We start from the raw sequence: 19,489 nt of genomic DNA, 5'->3' as shown, positions 1-19,489 counted from the left end.
AGTTAGTATTTGAACCTAGAGGTAGAATGGGGGCCACTGGAGCTTCTTCAGCAGGGAGGGTCATGGGCAGACGTGGAATTTAGGAGTATCACTTGGTCAGTTGTGTGGAAGATTTATGTAGAGGAGAGACACTAGATCTGTGATGTAATCAGTGTAAATTCCCTAAGGAGATCACAACCTATCCATTTTCTCATTCTAATCAATTTGTTAAGCATCTGTTATGTATCTTATTTTGTATAAGTCACATATGACTGAAATATGAAATAAACTATACCTGATAAGAAATTACTAGAGGATGTGGCATTTATATAAATAAATACCAAATATATTAAAAAAAATAATACCGAGTATGAGATTACCCATATTTTGCAAGATCTCTTCTTTAAAATGATAATTTATTATTATAGATGCTTACTCTGGTGATTCATTTAACTGAAGGAAAGAACACTGCCTTCAGAAATTTGGAACAAAGTACATCAGCTCTTTGTGGATCATACTTTATAATTCATTCATCATATACTTCGCACCTAACAGATATATACAGTGTGCTAGGGAAGCATTGGGGCAGGTTGGGGGAGTAAATTCAAAGATTAGTTCCTGCCTCAAGAACTTTATAATCCAGTAGCAGTAGGCAGCAGTGAGCTATGCTTCGAAGAAACCGCCGGGAGGCTAGGATGTACTCACCCACGAAAAGTCGTGAAAGGAAGAACATATGTGGCAGGGCGTGTGCATTTTGACTAGGAGAGAGAGCATAGGAGTGATGAAATGAGATTAGAAAGATAAGCAGGAATCATTGTAGAGGGCTTTAACTGCTACACAGAGAAATGCTTGTTTTGTTCTCGGGGTATTAGATGACCACTGAAAGATTTTTGAGAGTTCAGTAGGGGATCTGTGGAGATTGGATAATATAAATTTGTAATAACCTATTTAGCATGGATACATAAATTTTTCCTGTGGTATTTTTCTTTATGTAAGATCAGGGGAAAATGGGATCACCTGGGCCTAGGATTTGACAAGGCATGACTGGGAATAGGAAAGGGATTCAGGGGTAGCAGATTTGTGTATGACTACAGCAAGTCAGCCAGTAGGGTCAAAGAAGAAAGAATAGGTGGGTATAGGAGTCAAACTGAGGGAGACTGAAAGATAAAAACTGGTGTTTAAAGAAAAGAATCTCCAAATTCTTGATCACAGAGGCAGAATTGTAATATGTGATAGTCAAAGCAAAGTGTCTAACCTTCCATTTGTAATGCTGAAGTAGAGTGAAGGAGGTGATGAGTTTTGGAGATTGAAAAATGAAGGTGGTGGTGAAGATTCTCAAAGAGACATTGATGTTATATATATTTAAGTCTCCAAATATGAAGGCAAGGACAGAAGTGAAGAGAAAGAAAAAGAGCCATATACTGACATTGAAAAATAAAAAATTATTTGACAGTTGCAGTTTGGAACAGGGGGAACAAATTTGATGGAATGAACCTCAAAGGAGGAAGTGTTAAATAATGATGGCAAAGGGACGTTCTAGAAATTTGAGCAGGGTGCATGTCAAGATAAAGCGTTTAGTAAGTTCCTACTAGATGCCAGGAACTGCACCAGGCATACAAAGAAAGGCAATAAGTCCCCGCTGTCAAGGAGCTTACAATCTAATGGAAGAGACAAAATACAAGCCACCATTTACAAATGACGTTACACTGGATAGATTGGAGATAATCTTTGTCAGTACTCGTATAGTTACATTTTCTCAGAAGTTAGGCAATGACCTCGCATTTATTTTTTTTTAACCAATGTTTATAGATTTCTCAAAAAAAAAAATTGTATGATTCTTAGTTACCTTTTCCTATCATCCTTATCGCAGAAGCAGAAGGGTCCTGCCTAGGGATCAGTGTTTATGTTTTGGTCAAAGGATTCATCATCTTGTGACCAGATTCTGAGCATGAGCTCTATACACTGAACAAGGCTGGTTTTCAGATAGCATAATAATGTTTAGCATTTATGTAGTGCACGAGAATTTGCAACAGCCTTTATATGTATTATCATATTATATCCTCATAATGACCCTGGGAGGGAAGCACTGTTATTATCGCCATAACAGATGAACAAACTGATTCTAAGAGAATTTAAGGGACTTGTACAGCATCACACATCTAATAGGATTCTGAGCCTGGATTCAAACTCAGGCCCTGCTGACACAGAATGCGGCCCTCCCTTGCAGCCTCAGTACAGCCTGCTCTGGAACCGTACTGCAGCCCAACACAGGCTTTGTTTTTCAGGCTTTGAGTACCCAGAGGGAGATCTGTGCTCTAGTGAGGTTTTAGCATATGGTGCTGTTAATGGAAGGGAAAGTTAGAAGAATTATCAATTCTAACACCTCAAACTGTCATCTTTTGATTAATAACATTATTGCTTAGTGGGCTTGATCTCACTTGAGGTTGATTTAATGTTAAGAACAGGTGGTAGGTACCTTTTTTCACAAAACTAATTTTTTGATTGTCCCAGCTCTCACTAAAAGAAGTTAGGTTACTAAGTGACCTTGGGTTTCTTATCTCAGTGTCAAGTTTCCTCATCTGGAAATCAAGAATAATATTTATATGACATTAATATAGGGTTATTGTAAGGAAAACACTTGTAAACTTTAAGGCTTTATATAAATATGAACAGCTATTATGCTATTCTTTAAGATCAATACGATCTATGTTTTGAGTTCATATCATCCAGACCAGTAACAGAACATTTAGAAAATCGATTGTTTTGAAAAGTAAGTGAATTTTTTATTTGAATGTAAAAACATAGTGATTTGGGTAACAATGGTCACAGTTAAAGTGCTCTTTATAATATTTCATAAGATCAGCTCTATTTGGCAAGCAGTCACATTAAACTATACCTGAATTAAATTATAGTTTCAGTTTATTACTACCTGGTCTTGGTAAAAGGAATCCTGTAAATGTCACATATTTTATTATGATAAACCGTAGTAGTTGTTAAGTTGATTATAATTTTTTTCTTTTAAAAAATTACTATTTGGCAGTGCTATTTTGATTTTATTTCAAAGGTGCTAGATCTGGCTTTGTTGCATTAGACAGCTTTCATCACAAATGCACATATATTTAAAGTTTTAGAGTCGATTCTTACAAATTAAAATAAATTTCTTTCTGTGTTACTTTCTTTCTCCCAGGCCTTTGTTGAAAATAATCCTGCAATTAAATGGTGTCCAACAGCAGGCTGTGAGAGAGCCGTCAGACTAACAAAACAGGGGACAGACACATCTGGTTCTGACTCACTCAGTTTCCCATTGCTCAGTGCTCCTGCTGTTGATTGTGGAAAAGGACATCTCTTCTGCTGGTTAGTAATGATATGTCCCTTTGTTTAGTATACAAAAGTACAGGAAGAAGCTCTGTCATGGATTTTAATGAGGTCCTCTCTAGCCCGCCACATTCTAAGACTTGAATGAAGCTGCTGGCTTACGTTCATGAACTTTCTAAGTGCCAAGTTTTACTGTTTCACCTTTTTAAAGAAGTTTATTTAGTATTTTATTTTTCTGCAGTTACTTGTGAAAACAATTTTTAGCATTCATTTTGAACACTTTGAGTTCCAAATTCTCTCCTTTCCTCCTTATCTCCTCCCTCCACTGAGAAGGCAAGCAATTCGATATTGCAGAACACTTCAAGTTTAATAAATGTTTGAACTGAATATTGAACTGAAAACAAAAAAAAGGAATATTTTATGTTTTTCCAAGTTGGTTTTTGGGAAGGAAGGCAGATTTTCCAGATTGCAGAATGAGATGAGAAGACAGTAATGGGGCACTGTATGTTTTTTTGCTTAGTAATTGAGTAGTTATTCAGCAAATATTTATAAAGTGCATATGAACTGGGTCAGAAATGAGATAAATAAGCATCTCTACTTAAATTCAAATCAATTTACCATAGTATGTAAGTAATTTAAAAGCCTGTATGGAATGCACAGGAAAAATAAAGGATTTAAGAGGTTTAAGTTCAGAAAAGGAATAAATAGAAGGAAAATACTCTGAGAAAAATTAGTGGGCTGGAAATTAATTGCTGAGTCTGGAGAGAGTTAAGGAGAAAACATAAGCATGTCATTATCATAGTTCCTTTTCTTTTTTGGTCATTTATTTAGAGTAGAGGTTTGTTCGGTCACTTCAAGTGTGTCTGATTCTTCGTGACCCCATTTGTGATTTTCTTGGCAAAGGTACAGGAGCAGTTTGCCATTTTCTTCTTCAGCTCATTTTACAGATGAGGAAACTGAAGCAAAACAGGGTTAAGTGACTTTCCCAGGGTCACACAGCTAGGAAGTATGTGAGGTTAGATTTGAACTCAGGAAGATGAGTCTTCCTGACTGCAGGCCCAGCACTCTGTGCACTGTGGCTCCACCTAGCTGCCTCTAGGTGAGGTAAGAATTAAATATTCTGACTTTTCAAACTTCAAAACAGAGAGATAAGAGGTGACTCAATAAAAGATCACAAAATCCTGAAAGTCTTTTACAAAACTAAATTCAGAATCTAATTCTTCAGCTTACCAATTTTGCTATATCTTCAACAATCTTCAGGCTATAGTATCCTGTTTCTGTTGGCAAGATGTATCGTAATGTTCATGAAGCTAAAATAATAGGTTGCATGAGATTCAATTTTACTGATACATATCCCACTGCTGAATTAAAGCATTTTGCGATGGCATTCTGATTAAGTTAGATTATTCAGATTTTAGGTTTATTTTTGGAAAGATTTTGTTAATAAAACATAACCAATAGATGTCTCTGTGTCCTGAATAATTCTTGATATAAAATATTTCCAAAATAACCTTTTTATTGCAGTTAGGGTCAATTCTATAAGCAGGATGGTGAATTTCCATGTATACATGTGGTGTATCTACACAAAGCTATAAGTTCTGAGTTTTATTTGCTTAAAAAAATTAATTGCTATCTGTATAAAGCTGAAAAATAAATATTTGAAAGGACTTATTGGTAATTATTTAGCTCTGAGATATGATCTTCAGAGGTCTCTCAGAGAATAGCTCCAGCAAATGAATCACTGGGAAACTCTTCTTTTCCAGAACCATAGTACTTCTTTAAAATCTCAGATCATTTCAGGTAGTAGGGGGAAAGAGCACTGCTTTCATAAATTTTGAGCAAAATGTCAGATATTTGTGAAGCATACTTTATAATCTATAATTTATTATAATTTAGCACCTAACAGATGTATACAATATGCCTGGGGGGCAGTGAGGCAGAGTGGGGAGGAGTGAATTCAAAGATTGGTTCCTACCTTCAAGCAGCTTCCAGTCAATCCTCAACATTTCCATGTTTTAACTTTTATGACTTCAAGTATTCTTGATTTTATTCATAACCTCATTTTCACTTTTCCTGACAACTACGAAATGTGCAAGTTTATATTCACAGAAAGGAGGGAAATCTTCATAGAAGTGTCAGTGAATCCACTCCAGAAAGTGCTGAAGTAAACTCTCAAGTGAGCGATGAAGTGATTGGGGGTAATGAAAAAGCGACTCCATTTGTAGGAGGATGAGGTCGTGGTTACCCATCCTCCCCCTTGCTGGCCACCTGCCTCCCTCCCCTGCCAGGGATCAGAGCACTTTCCCCCACCCCCACCCTGAGCCTGGGGAGGACCAGGCCAGGTGCAGCCATGCAGGCGGAGGCTTTTCACCAGGGAAGGGGCAGTTCAGGAGTTTTTTATCTTGGGGTTCTTCTGCCCTTGTCCCTGCCCCACTCCCTGTCCCAGCTGGCATTGCCTCTCTTCTTCCCTCCATTTTATTGGTTGTTTCATGGTTACTGTGTTAGGAAAAGCACAGATTATCATAATTAATGTTTTGTTATAGAAAACTGTATGCAGAAAAGTGTATTTTCAGTGATCTCTAGCTAAATATTACAATTTTTGGTGGTCACGGAAACCTAAACCCCTATTTACCATAGGTTCAGTGTATCAGCATTTGTGTATTTGACTTTCCTTTGTTTCCAAGGGACACCCCCCCACCCCCATAAATTAAAAAATAAATGAAGACAACTTCAGCTTCATACAGATAATTCTTATGTTCCTGTTATTTTTTTTTAATTTCCAGTTATCAATCATTTATTGTTTTTCTTCCTCCCACTTCTCCCCATTCACTGAAAAAAGAAAAGAAAGGAATACAGAAACCTTTTATCACCCTGGCACAGTCAAGCAAAACAAATTTCCACCTTAGTCATATCAAAAATTTTATTATAATTAGTCCATAATCTCTCTGACACGAAGTGGGGGTGGGGAGGAGCATTCTTCATGATCATTATTCTGCAGTCGTGGTTGATCCTTTAGTTAATTAGTGTTCTTAAATCTTTCAAAATTGTTTTCACAATACTGACGTAAACAGTATGTTATTCTTCTGGTTCTGCTCATTTCAGTATCAGTTCATACAAGCCTTCCTTTGCTTTTTTAATTAACCTCTTTTTTTCATTTCTTATACCATAATAATATTCCATTATATTCACAGACTATACTTTTTCTAACCATCTCCCTATCTATGGTTAGTTCCTAGTTTCTTGCTATTATTGAAAGAGCTGTTATATTTTTGTACATATAGGATCTTTTACATGTCATTGACCCAGCAATGATACAGTTTATTCAAAGAACATGCACTTTTTAGCTATTTTTATGCAAAATTCCAAGTTGCTTTTCAGAATGGTTGTAATCATTTACAGGTTTTACAGCAGTATATCAGTGTTTCTGATTTCCTGTAGCCCCTCCAAAATTGTCAGTTTCTTTTTTTTTTTTTAAATCAACTTTGCCAGTCTGATTGGTGTGACTTGGAACCTCAGTTGCTTCAATTTGCATTTCTCTAAATATTAACAATTTGGAGCATTTTCTTCATACAGCTACAGATAGTTTAGATTTGAACTGCCTGTTCATACATTTTTGCCATTTAGCAGTCAATGATGGCGTGACCCTAAGGCTTAAATATTTGCATCAGTTCCTTTTGTCTCTTAGATATAAGACCTTTTGTCATCTTGACATTTTTATATGTCGGTATAAACCCGCAGGAGGAGATGGAGAGAGATTTTCCATTTTAAAGTAACTATAGAATATGTAAACTAATTTGGGAATCTACCAAGGTAAACGCAAGAACTAATACCAAAGGATGGCTTTATAAAAACTAGAAAAAGTAATGAAATTCCTATAGAGATACAAAAGATCAAGAATCTCAAGGCCAAAAGCGGAAAGGAAGGACCAACACTACCGATCTTAAACTATGTTACAAAGCAGTAATTCTCAGACAATTAGGCACTAGTTTAAAAAAAAATAGTTGTTAGAATCAGTGGGACCAGATTAGGTAGGTACACAACATATGGAAGCAAACAAAACTAAATAGCTGACTTTTTTCTTCATGTAAAGACCCCAGCTACTGATGTAAGGATTCACTCATTCATAAAAACTTCTGGGAAAACTGGACATCATTGTAGCTGAAATTATGATCAGATCTAAACCTCACACCTTATCCCAAGATAATCTCCAAATGACTACATAACCTGTATATAGAAGGTCATACCCTAAACAAATTAGAGAAACAAGAAAGAAATTTAGCTCTTCACATTCATGGATAGGGGAAGAGTTCATGACCAAAGGACTGAAAGGATCATAGATGATAAAATGGTGACAATTTTAATTGCATTAAGTTTAAAAGTTTTTCTACAAACAAATCCAATTTTCCTAAGATTAGAAGGGAAAATAAAGTGGGGGGAAAATCTGCAACAAATATCTCTGATAAAGATTTTCTGTTAATCTGGCATTTATTTTCACATACAATAAAATGTTTGCCTTTGATTAAATTTCTGAGTGTAGGTCACGATTATTTATTTCAAAGAGGAATTTAATCAATTCTTACATGAAAGGGAACTCTTTAAGTAAGATCTTTATAAAATAATGCATGATTTTGGTTTTGTGTATCCCCCCAAAAAGAACAAAAACAATTCACCAAAGAAAGTCATTACTGCTCGATCGGATCACAGCAGTTATTCTTTCTCAAAACTGTATTTGAAATACTCTGTTAGGGACACCCAGTTTACCTCTCCATGATTAAGGCCAATCACTTAACATTTTCCTTTCAGTCTGGTGTAGTATATTATGAGTCCTTAATGTGAGGTAAGCAATTCCTTCCCCACCCTAACAAAGGCCCCTCCCTCTTTGGCTTGTCATTAAGACCTTTATTCTTTGACACAGATACAGGCATGTCACAGTACCTCCTTTTTTCCTGAAAACCTCGCTTGAAAAATTAAAGTAAACTGAGACAGGGCTTCAACCACAATCACTTCGCTAGTGATTGCTGACTCTGAATATAGCCTGATGGCTAGCAGTAACCAATAAATTGGGCTAAGGGCCTCTCTCTGGGACCAAGGACTCTGAGTAAGGGCTAACTGAGTCTTTTATAACAATTAACAAGGTAACATTACATCATGACAATCCCAGTTGGTATTTTAACGAGGAGGTGAATTAATTGTCATCTCACCTCTTCCCCACTACTTCCTCCGACTAGGGTATTTTTTGTTGAATCAACTTGTATTTGAGTTAAGTGGGCTGCAGGTGAGGTTACCAAGTCTTCCTAGGCTAGGTTGGAGATTCAATTCACAATAGAATTGTGTCCTGAGTGGAGATAATTACAAGATAAAGACTTAACCTCTAGGCAAGTTTCTCAAGGATGTGGGTGGTGGGTGAAGTTGCTGGGGTGGAGATACTAGTTACTATACAAGAATTGTGAGACAAGTGACCTAAGGTTACCTGGATCACAAAAATAGAATTGTGACCCAAGTGAACTTGAAATTACTTGAGTAAAATTTCTGGGGAATATTCAGTCTAGCTGGACTAAACCTTCAAAATAGAATTAAAATCAGTTTTATACTGCTGACTCAGCCATAGGTTCCCTCATCACTTCCTTTCTTATTCTTCCATCTACTGCCAGTTGCCTATGCTAACATATCCTTAGATGGAGCTACTACATCTGTCAAACTAGTTTTTTTATTTTATATTTTAGAAGCCACAGATTGCAACTTCACACCTAATACAAGAATTCTTTCTGCAGCCTCTTCTTGAATGTTTACAGTGATGACCAGCTTTTGACTTGTTTCATAAGTCAGTCCATTTAGCTCTCTTCTCAACACTCAGTACAAAATCACAGAAACCCATAGAGAGCTAATGGACTTGATGCCTTCTGCTTTAATCACTTAGTCTCTTCTCTGGTCCAGACTTTGCCAGTTTTCTCGGTTGTTCGTTAAAGGATACCATTTCCATATTTCTGCATTGATTTGATTTCCAATTTGATCCCTCTTGATATATTCAGAGTCAGCAAACATTTACTAATCGCCTACTATGTGCTAGGCACAGTGCTAAACACTGGGATACAAAGAATGGCATGAGACCGCAGAATCTTAGAGAGTTCACTGCTTAATAGGGAAGACAGCACACTGAAAGCTCCAAAGTGCAGTGAGGGGCTTAACTGGCACGGAAGGGTTTTTCCCCAAAGATGCTTTGCCAGTGGCAGTATTGTTCCCTCTTGCGGTTTCCCCTGAATTCAAGCTAGTTTTTCCTTTATTTTATAATCCTTTTTATGTGCCGCTTGATTTACTCCTAGTTATTATTTTATCCAAGGGTGTCGTTTATATCCAGTCTAATCCAATAAACATTCTTTAAGTGCCTATGACATGCCAAGCACTGAGGTAAGTTCTGAAGATATAGTTAATGAAAAGCCTACCTTCAACAAGCTTACTATCCAAAGAAGAAGACAACATAGAAAAAGAGGAAGGGAAGTCAAGGGGGTGGAGGGGACACAGAACAGTACCTGGCTCAAGGGCTCCTGATTCCATGTTGTTCAAACCAGTGCGCTGCAAATGGGGAGTGGGGGAGAGCTGCAAACCCAGTCTTGACCCTCTGGAAAGGAAAGCTTTGGGAGGAGGGAAAGGAAGCCCAGGAAGGTGGGATCAGTCAAGATTGGAGCCACATAATGGACTGGCCAGACACCTGATGAAAAGGGGAGAATAGGAATATGTAAATGCATTATTAATATGTTACACACACACACAATGATGGAACAAGCCTCCTGGCCAGCCGGTGATTTTCCCATTAACCTCGTAGAGCAAGAAATTGTTTTATTCTGGTTAGGCTTGGGAAAAGAAGACCTGCCCTTGCCACTTGTACAGCTCCTATCCTTAGAAAACCACAGCGACGTGAGGAGCTTGGGCCTTGTAACAGAAAAAAAAAGGCATTTTATTTATATTTAATTTATTTGTTTTCAGTTTACCACAATCACTTCCCTTACTTTTAAATTTTCTCCCCCACCTTCCCTAAGACATCATGCAATTAAAATAAAAACTGTTACTAGAACTTATTTAAAATGTTTGTTTCCTTATACCAGAACATTATTGTTTTTGTTCATACTGGTGTTAAAACAGTCCTTTAATTCTGCACTAACTTTACATGGGATAGAAATAATTTACTACTATATAGATTCGCCTTTGTTGTGGTCTAAACTCTGTTTCATTGTTTCCATTGGTTTTGTTTCAGGTGTTATGAATTCCTAGGCCTTTTTTTTCCTGCTACTTGAAGCTGCTGCTGCTTTTCCTTTCTTCTCCTCTTCCTCATCCTCCTCTTCTCTTTCCATCCTCTTCTTCATACTGCCATATCTATACCCTGGTACCATCTAGAAACAGTTCTTCTACCACAGTGTATCTTTTGCTATTTTATATGCTAGTAAGAATCAACTTAAAATTAAATTTATTATAAGTATCCCTTGTTTATTCAAACTAATTTGGTCTAGCAAAATTGGTCATAAATTGAATTTATTAAGTAAATGGAATTTACCTTTTGACTTTTATCATAAATCAGTAAACAGGTATTTATTGAATGTTTGTTCCATTGGTTCTCAAACTTTTTGGTCTCGGGACCCCTTTATATTGGGTTATATCTATATTTGCCATATGAGAAATTAAACTCTTATTATGAAAATAGTTTTACTTTTACTATAGGGACTACTGATTGATGGTAAACTCAACACTATACTTGGCACTAGAGCTATATTCCTATAGGAAAGTAGTTTATAAAATGATGCCTGTCTATATATAATGTTTGCTTCTGTGGTATAAGAAGAACTTTTCTAAACCTTATGCTATTTTCTGACTTTATGATCTTACATTTTATGTACAAGAATTTTTCTGATGCTTGAGTTCAAGATGATTATGTATTCAAAGCTCCAGAAGCTTAGTGACTCCCCTCCCCCCCAACTCTTTTTAGCATATAAATTTACCCAGTTTTCATAGAGATGGGTTTTGAATTTCACACTTCATTTCTTATGTACTATACTCATTGTAGATATATCCATCTTAAAAAGTGTTTAAGTTTGAGGCCATAAGGATATTAAACTAATTAGTAGCCCATTTTATATATTTTCTAAGTTTAAAATTCTATAAAATGAGTTAAAGATACTCATTTAATTTTTGAGTAATAACTAAATTGAAGTAACTGTTACAAGAATAAAATGCAAAAAAAAAAAAAAAAAGAAAAAAAAAGAAAAAGGTTACCTTATTACTTTCTTAACAGCCTTTTACTTTCCCAAGATAAGTTTTGGGTTGAGAGAAAGCAGAGAAATTCTTCCAAAAGAGCACAAACATTTGTTTTAGGGAATTGTCACCGAAGTGTCCAGTGGCACAGTAGTGACCTAAAAGATATATCTGCGTGCTTCTCAATGTTTTTTAGTACCAGTGAATGACCTCAGGTATTGGCTTTTTCCTTACATTAAGAAAATTTCACAATATGTAATACATGAAAAATTATTGAAATATTTAAGTTATGTTTGACTCAAAATTTCATTGGTGGCAATGACAATTTGTAATGTTACTGAGTCATAGGTTAAGCAAGTTAAGGTAACCTAAATTACATTAGGCCCTACTCCTAGGGCTGACTTAAATATCAGTAATAATTGAGCTTACCCAATAAAAATGCATAGTTTTTAATCATATGGAAGGTTTATGTAAATACTAGGCAATTTCTGTGTGGAAAATATTTCCTGATTTTCTAAACTTGAAGAGTTTGATTCCTAAGACATTCTTAGGTAGCTCAGTGGCATAGTGAATAGAATGCTGGGCCTGGGATCAGAAAGACCTAAGTTCAAATCCAGCTTCAAATACTTCCTGCCTCTGTGACCCTGGACAAGTCATTTAACTTCTCTTAATTTCCTTATCTCTAAATTGTGGGTGATAGTAATAATACCTGCTGTACAGGATTGTTATGAGGATGAAATGAGTTGTATGTAACGTGTTTTCCAAAACTTAAAGTGCTGCATAGCTGTTTTTACTTTCCTAATTTGCCACAGATTTATTTTGTAGCCCCAGGAAAGCTGCTCAATCTTTCCATATCTGTTTCCTCATCTTTAAATGGGAATAATAATTCTGACCTATTCCACTTATCTTTATAATATGAAAAATATAAAATGTTTCAATCTCTTTGCAAAAGGTGCTTACATTTTAAAAAATAGCTTTCTATTTTTCCTCCGTCAGGGAGTGCCTTGGTGAAGCACATGAGCCTTGTGACTGCCAAACATGGAAGAATTGGCTGCAAAAGATAACAGAAATGAAACCAGAAGAACGTAAGCCAGATGTTGAGATTCTTAAGTCCTTGGTTCTGAAGCTATAATGTGGTTAGATCACACCTTGCATACAAGTGCTTCTCAAAGTTTTTATCCTATAAAAAACAATTCTCAGTGAATCTTAAAAGTTAGGTCATGACTATAAGCTGGCTGTTCTTTTGGTTACAGTAAGTTCAGAGGTTTTAAAAGAAGTTACATGGAAGAAGCGCGCATACCAATCCCTACAGTGTTTACACCTTCCGTTTCCTGCTGCACCCAATAATTCATTTAAGTGGGCCTCCTCTGTTAAATCAATATTTCACTAACATGAACCAATGTTTGGCATTGTGGAGACTTGGAATTTTGTTTTTATTGAGAACTAGGTTTTCTAGCCCTTATACTTCTTTTACTCTTTCTGACCTTTAAAGTTTTCCTTTTCCTTTGTTCATCTAGAACTAGGAAAGTAAATATCAATAGTTAAGACTTATCTGAGATAATTTTGCTACTTTTCAGCAGCTGTAGTTAGAATTTCAGTAAAATATGTATGAGAGAAATCTTACTCACTTACAATATGTATATAGAGAGAATTTCTCCCTCTGGTACAAGAAATGTCTGATGATTTACAGGAGTAAATAACTGAGGAGTTAGAAACAATACTTGAGTTTTTAGATGTCTATGTACTAATGTAAGAGGATGGGCTTCAGATTTTATTGCAAGATGGTAACTACCACTTCCTATAAGTATCCCTGAAAGTGAGGCTAAACTCATTACCAGAGTACAGCAGTGGCCAGATAAAATATCTGTGCAGAAATGAGGAGCAGTCATGATGAAGAGGGCAAGTAGGTATAGGCGAAAAGAGGAGTAAAACAGAAGTGATCGTTCTGAGGTCACTGGCACTGACCTCCTAGGGTTGACGTTGGGATCAAATGAGACAATATTTGTGATGCGCTGAGCACAGGGCCTGGCACACGGGAGGCACTCAGTAAATGCTTGTTTCTTTTTTCTTCCCTGATGAAAATCTGTTATATACCACATGGCCAGAGAGAGGAAGTGGTTGATGCTATTGATAAAAAACATAAAACTGTTACCAAGGCAATAATGTTTGAGAACTTCTATTACCTTATGATAACCAAAAACAGTGGGCCTGGTTTCTAAATGATAAGAATACAGAGAAGTAAGCATGTTTTTTTAGAGATTATGAAAACCAATGTCTTCTATAGATTTAGAAAGCAGATTTATTTGCATACACATGGGACTTTAAAAGGAATGATGATTCCAGTTCCCAAAACATAGCACTCAGCAAATGTTTGTTGAATTGAAGAAGGAAAAAAAGATTCTCATGAATGAAATTCTGATGAACCAGTTGTAAATGGTTGTAATAGAGGGGAAAGAGATGAGCTTTTAAAATGGATGTGTTTCTGTGGATATCTCACATGAAGTTGTCAAAGTCAGCACCATCCCACCTTTAATACGTTATTGTCACCAGCACATATGTGCCCTCAGAGGTGTTTCTTGTAATATCTGTTTTCCAGTCATTGTTTCAATCTCTGGACACAAGCCCATAATCTAATTTCTGATTTGAGTCCTTTTGAATTGGACTGCGTAGCAGCGACCTATTTATATAAAATAATTATATTTTTCTCTTGGATATTTAACAACCCAAATAAAGATCAAGGAGGCATCAGGTTAATTATTCTACCCAAATACTTTTGTAATACAAAGAATTAGAAAACAACAAAGATGAAGTAATTTTTTTGTGGTTAGAAATCTCAGTACCAGTGCCCTGTTGTTTCCTTGTTCTTAGTCTCTTGAAGAAGATTGTCAGAAAATTTGGTTCCTGAGCACCCAGGCTCCATCTCTAACCCTATGTCTGCCCCTTCCATAATTGTCCTAGGTTCCAGTAATTTTGCATTGGTTTGTCCTCTGGAGAATTCTATCCAGATGGATTATACCATTCTGCGCAATTTAGTTTTTGCTTTTTTGTTTTGTTTTTAGAAAAAAAAATAAAAACTCGTAATTATCTCTAACTAGATTTTCAGCTGGATGGGATTCCTAAAAAAGAAAGAATTAAAGAATTAACCCTTTTCCCTTTTCATTTCCAGTCACTGATTTTTTACTTCATTTGTTTTAGCTCTATACTTTCTCAGCTTATTCCCTCTCCCCACCAACCCATCGTACAGCCAGTCACAGACCTGAAGAGATGTTCTGATGAGTTGGTACATCAGGCCCTTACATTTTAGACTTGTTAGCTACTCAAGCATCCCTACTTTACTTTATTATGTATTGTCCCAGTCTCCGTAAAGACAAATTCTAACCTGTTTCATCTGAATATTAGCCACCCAGGAATTTATTGTTTCATTTCTTATATTGTTATTCATATATAAAATTAATTATACCTTGAAATATTTCATCTTTAAGTTATGTTTTCCTTGAGAATCAATTAACAAGTGACATAGATCTCTAAGAGTATTTTCAAGAAGCCTAAATGGTCTAAAACTTTGAAAAACTACTAAGGCTAACACAGAAGGCTTTTTATCAGATTCATTGGGCAAAGAGACGACCAACCCTAATACATAGGGTCAGTGGCACAGTGTTAGCAGATGGTACTGAAAAATAAGAACTATTCAACTATTTTGCTTCTTGTTTCATTATTAAGGAAAATCTGATTTTTTGGCAGAGAAGTGCAGGACATATTACCTAACAGGGGAGTTCAGCATATTAAAAGAAAACTTCATGAGTTTAGGTAAATTCAACCCAAGTAAATTGTGTTAGGATAATAAACTTTCATACATGAAGAATAGACTGTTACCAGTGATCTGTGAGGAATTGTAGAGAACAGTAGAAATGCCACAGTTTTGGAAACAAGCAAGTGTCAATTTTTTTAAAGGATACAAAGGTAAGTTCTAGAACAAAGAGTTTATTATTCAACCCTAAGAAAATTCTAAAACAGATTATTAAGCACGTGATTCTTAAGCACTTAGAAAAAGAATCGGTCATACCATACAAGACATTATGGGATCACCCAGGAACAGGTTGGAACCCCTTAAAGGAAGACACAGTGCCATTTTAGAGTTCTTGGTGAATATAGAAAAGCCAAACACAATCTGACTGACATTGGGATGCTGGTGTTGGGGTGCCCAAATGTCATTCCGCGTCTACCATTCTACAGTGATGTTAGCTCAAGGTTCTTAGGATTCCTTAAAGGACAAAATTCTAAGGACACAAGTACAAATAATTCTACTGGGAAAGCAGAAGGAAGCTGTCTCAAAGGACAGATGTGCCTGTACAGAGAAGTCTTAAACAATACAAAGTTTTAAAAGGCATATTCAAAAGGTAAAATAAAAGGCAAATACCAAAGTGAATTCTGAAGTGTTGTAGTCCCATGAAAAGAACATTGGGAATACTGAAGGTCAAGACCATTCATTTCTTATTTTGCTTTTGTTTTCCTACCAAGGGAAATTATGATCAGCCTGGGAAATCTAGAATACAAATTGGCTAATAACATCTCAACCTGAGATATATGACATGATTTGTAGGTAAGAGAACATCCAGCTGTCTTCAGTCAGTTCAAAACACCAGATTTGAAAGAAAAACTGGGTTACTGTAAAAACCTTTCAGATGCTATTGCTTTGTCACTCTCAGTGAACTTTGAAAAACTGGAGGATGAGAAAGCTGTCACAGAACTGGGTATGGAGAAATGCTCTGATTTTTAAAAGGTGGACAAAGGTAAAGTTTTTCTATTATAGGATGGTCACTTTAACTTAAATTCCTTCCAAAATTCCAGTACATATTATGAAAGGAATTTATGAGCACTAAAAAAGGGAATCATTAGTCACTATAAGGCAGAATCATTTCATCATAAAAAGCTCATGACTGACTGACTCTGCTATACATGTGGCATTCCTAGATTTCATCACATAATTTGACAGAACATCCCACAATATCCTTGTGGACAAAGTGGAAAGATGTGGGCAAAATAATGAGACAGCTGAACAGCTCTGGAGGCTAGTTCAACAACCTGTCATTTGATGATTAAAGAATTGTTGTCAAGATGTAGCAACCTACAGGTGCCTGTCCTTGGCCCAATTCTATTCAATCAGTGACTTTTGTACTTAACAAATTCTTCAGATTTGTGGATGGCTCACATCTAGGAGACTTGACAGAATTGGAATTTTTTGACAGGCTAGAACAATGTGTCAAATCTAGTAAGATATTCATAAATGTAAGCTATTCAGTTTAGATTTTTTAAAATTAGACTACAGGGCAAGACATTACTAGAAAACAATTTATTTAAAAGAATCTCATTATTGTATACTAGAATCTCAGTGTGAATCAGTATTTTGACATGACAGTACAGCCTTTAGCTACATTTAGGGTTAGGGTATGATAACAGTAGGAAAAATGACCTCATGAAGTTGTTATCTGGAAATGGAATGGATTACCTCCGGAAGTAGTAACTTTACTGCCTTTTAAGAGGCAGAATGGTAGGGTGGAAAAAGTACTGGGTTTGTAGTCAGGAGAAACTTGAGATTGGGGAGGTGTGTATAAGAGATGTTGCAAGGGTAGAATTGACAGCAGTTGCATATGAGGGGTAAGAGACCATGGGGAGTCAAGGACGACATCAAAGTTGAAAAATGGGTGACTTGGACCCAGAGATTCACATAACTGAGAATACTTATACTGGAAACCAAGTAGAGGTTCTTCATTTGGAGAATAGCTAACTAAATATTGGAACACAAATGTAATGAAATACTTCCATGCTGTAAGTAAAGGACATAACAAATACAGGGAAGCATGGAACCCACATCATAGAGATCCTGAGGTATCAATCAGGGGCATGTCACGGAGTCATTCTGAATCTACTTCTTCATCCAAAGAAAGGAAAAATAACCTATACCTCACAGGCTAAAGTTGGAAGGCAGCTTAAGAGTAGCATTTCTCTTCCCTATATTACTTTAGTAAGTCACTTCCCCCCTCCTCCAAAAGAAAAAGACATTGCTTAAGTGATACATTTGGTTGGTGTGGTGGTGGTGAAGAAATAGAAATTTATCAGAATCATGCAAGCAAATGCGGATTCACTTATTAAAAATTTAATAAAAATGAAAAGTTAGCTGACAGGAAAACCACAGAATGTTGACTAAAGTTCACAAGTATATAAACAAGTAAAGAAGCTGAAATTCAAAAGCAGTTGTCATGTATTTCCCAATATCTGTAAATTTGTTCCAATAATAACCTGCTATGGAGCTACTTTCATGGTTTACCTTATTTCAGTGAAGAAATTACTTTTGTCCACAAAACTCAGCCAGGCACAGATAATAATTTAACCATTTAATTAAGTATTCATATCAAAGGATTTTGCTATTCTGAAAGAATTTCATTCTGGCAAACTTTTAAGAAGAATTTATTTTAATTTAGGTTTCATAGTTGTGACTCTTTGGGTATCACTGGTTTTAGTCTTCCTTTTGTTCTGTTTTAAGTGAAACGTAAAGCATTTGCTTTTGTCCTGGTAGGGAAATAATTATGCCCTTTTAAAGGAAGAAAATCCATATAAACTATTTTTGTAACCTGTGTCTTTTCTTCTTTCTCTGACTTGGTATCTCAAAGTCGTGGGAGTTAGTGAAGCTTATGAAGATGCTGCCAATTGTCTTTGGTTGTTAACCAATTCCAAGCCTTGTGCCAACTGTAAGTCTCCTATACAGAAGAATGAGGGTTGCAACCATATGCAGTGTGCTAAGGTAAAAACTTGAGTTTCTTTATGCTTTCTAGATGGAATTTTAATTTACTTTGATTATACTTCTCAAGGCATGTATATGTATGTAAATCATGTAGTATTTCAGATTAGTTCTAAGAGATTGAATTTTCCCTTCTTTGATTGTGACTGTGATAAAATTAGTGTAAATTCCTATTATGTTAAGGGTTAGAGTTGGAGTTTGAGAAATATTAGGAGTTGATGACTAGTTTTGTTTTTTTTTGTCATTGAGTTGTTGTTAAAACATTTTTGTCATCTGCAGGTTAATTCTGTTCTTCTAGAGATAGACTTGTTTTTTTCCCCAAAAACCTAAATATCAATAAATAAAATCCTATAGCTAGATTAAAAATCAGGATTACAAGGTGATAAAGTTTTTACCAAGTTTGGCACTTTTAGTCTCAAGTAATGATTTATTTATTAGGTACATACACACTAAAAGGATCTTTTTTGAACTCAGCTATTAGTGTGAGAAAGGGAAAAGTCAGCACAAGTGTTATATACCACTGTTATGCAGCACTGTGAGAAGGCGCAAAGAGCGGGAGCCAAGGACACTTTCTCTGAGTAAAAGTATTTAGGGTTTGGTGCCTCCTTTATGATAGACTGGTTAGGTGACCCTGAAAAATCACTTTTCTCTGTGTATCAGGCAGCTCTCTCTGACTGTAGGGTGTATCTACTTTGACAAGAGAGAGTGAGTGTCCTCATTGATATCACTATCCTGAACGGGTCCATCATATTTACCATTAGTTGATTGATTGAAATAATAGAATAAGACCTTAAAAAAAGAAAAGAAAACCTGACTTCTGCAAATAATATCTCTATGTACTCAGGGCTCTTCGTTTAGCTATCACTTGTATTGAGAACATAAATATCAACATAGATTTACAGTATGGTAATGTATTGATCAGTGTGACCATGTATTGTTTTATGAAAAGATAATAGAACTGAATAAATGTTTAGAATTAGAGGACTAGAATGTATCTTTCTAGATTCAGTTGCCTAGAAATTTAAAGTTACGTTTCAAATAAACATAAAGAGCCTTGAACCAAGCCAATATTAAACATAATTTTGAGACTGCCCATACTCTAGTTATAAACTTCTTTGGCATTAAACCACTTGAGATTTAAGAAATCTCAGCAAAGAT

The 19,489-nt window shown here is 35.8% G+C and overlaps 1 protein-coding gene and 1 long non-coding RNA gene across 5 annotated transcripts in view; one reads left to right on the top strand and one right to left on the bottom strand.

Moving 5' to 3' along the window:
• Window positions 1-19,489, top strand: part of ANKIB1 (ankyrin repeat and IBR domain containing 1) — a 152,405-nt gene that overhangs the window by 106,761 nt on the left and 26,155 nt on the right. For all 4 annotated transcript variants that reach the window (XM_072651494.1, XM_072651493.1, XM_072651495.1 and 1 more), the window contains 3 exons: window positions 3,167-3,333; window positions 12,532-12,620; window positions 18,204-18,334. In XM_072651494.1, coding sequence (XP_072507595.1) covers window positions 3,167-3,333; window positions 12,532-12,620; window positions 18,204-18,334 — 387 coding nt within the window. The remainder of the gene's footprint in view (window positions 1-3,166; window positions 3,334-12,531; window positions 12,621-18,203; window positions 18,335-19,489) is intronic.
• LOC140532720 (uncharacterized) lies at window positions 6,040-12,575 on the bottom strand. The gene is made up of 2 exons (XR_011976642.1): window positions 12,496-12,575; window positions 6,040-10,000 (listed from the first exon to the last, which is right to left on the bottom strand). It is a non-coding gene; the product is annotated as an uncharacterized lncRNA (long non-coding RNA).

Source organism: Notamacropus eugenii, chromosome 3 (genome assembly GCF_028372415.1).
Source record: "Notamacropus eugenii isolate mMacEug1 chromosome 3, mMacEug1.pri_v2, whole genome shotgun sequence".
Classification (NCBI taxonomy): Eukaryota; Metazoa; Chordata; class Mammalia; order Diprotodontia; family Macropodidae; genus Notamacropus; species Notamacropus eugenii.
Note: the sequence above shows the minus strand (reverse complement) of the source record. Positions and strands in the feature narration are given on the sequence as shown.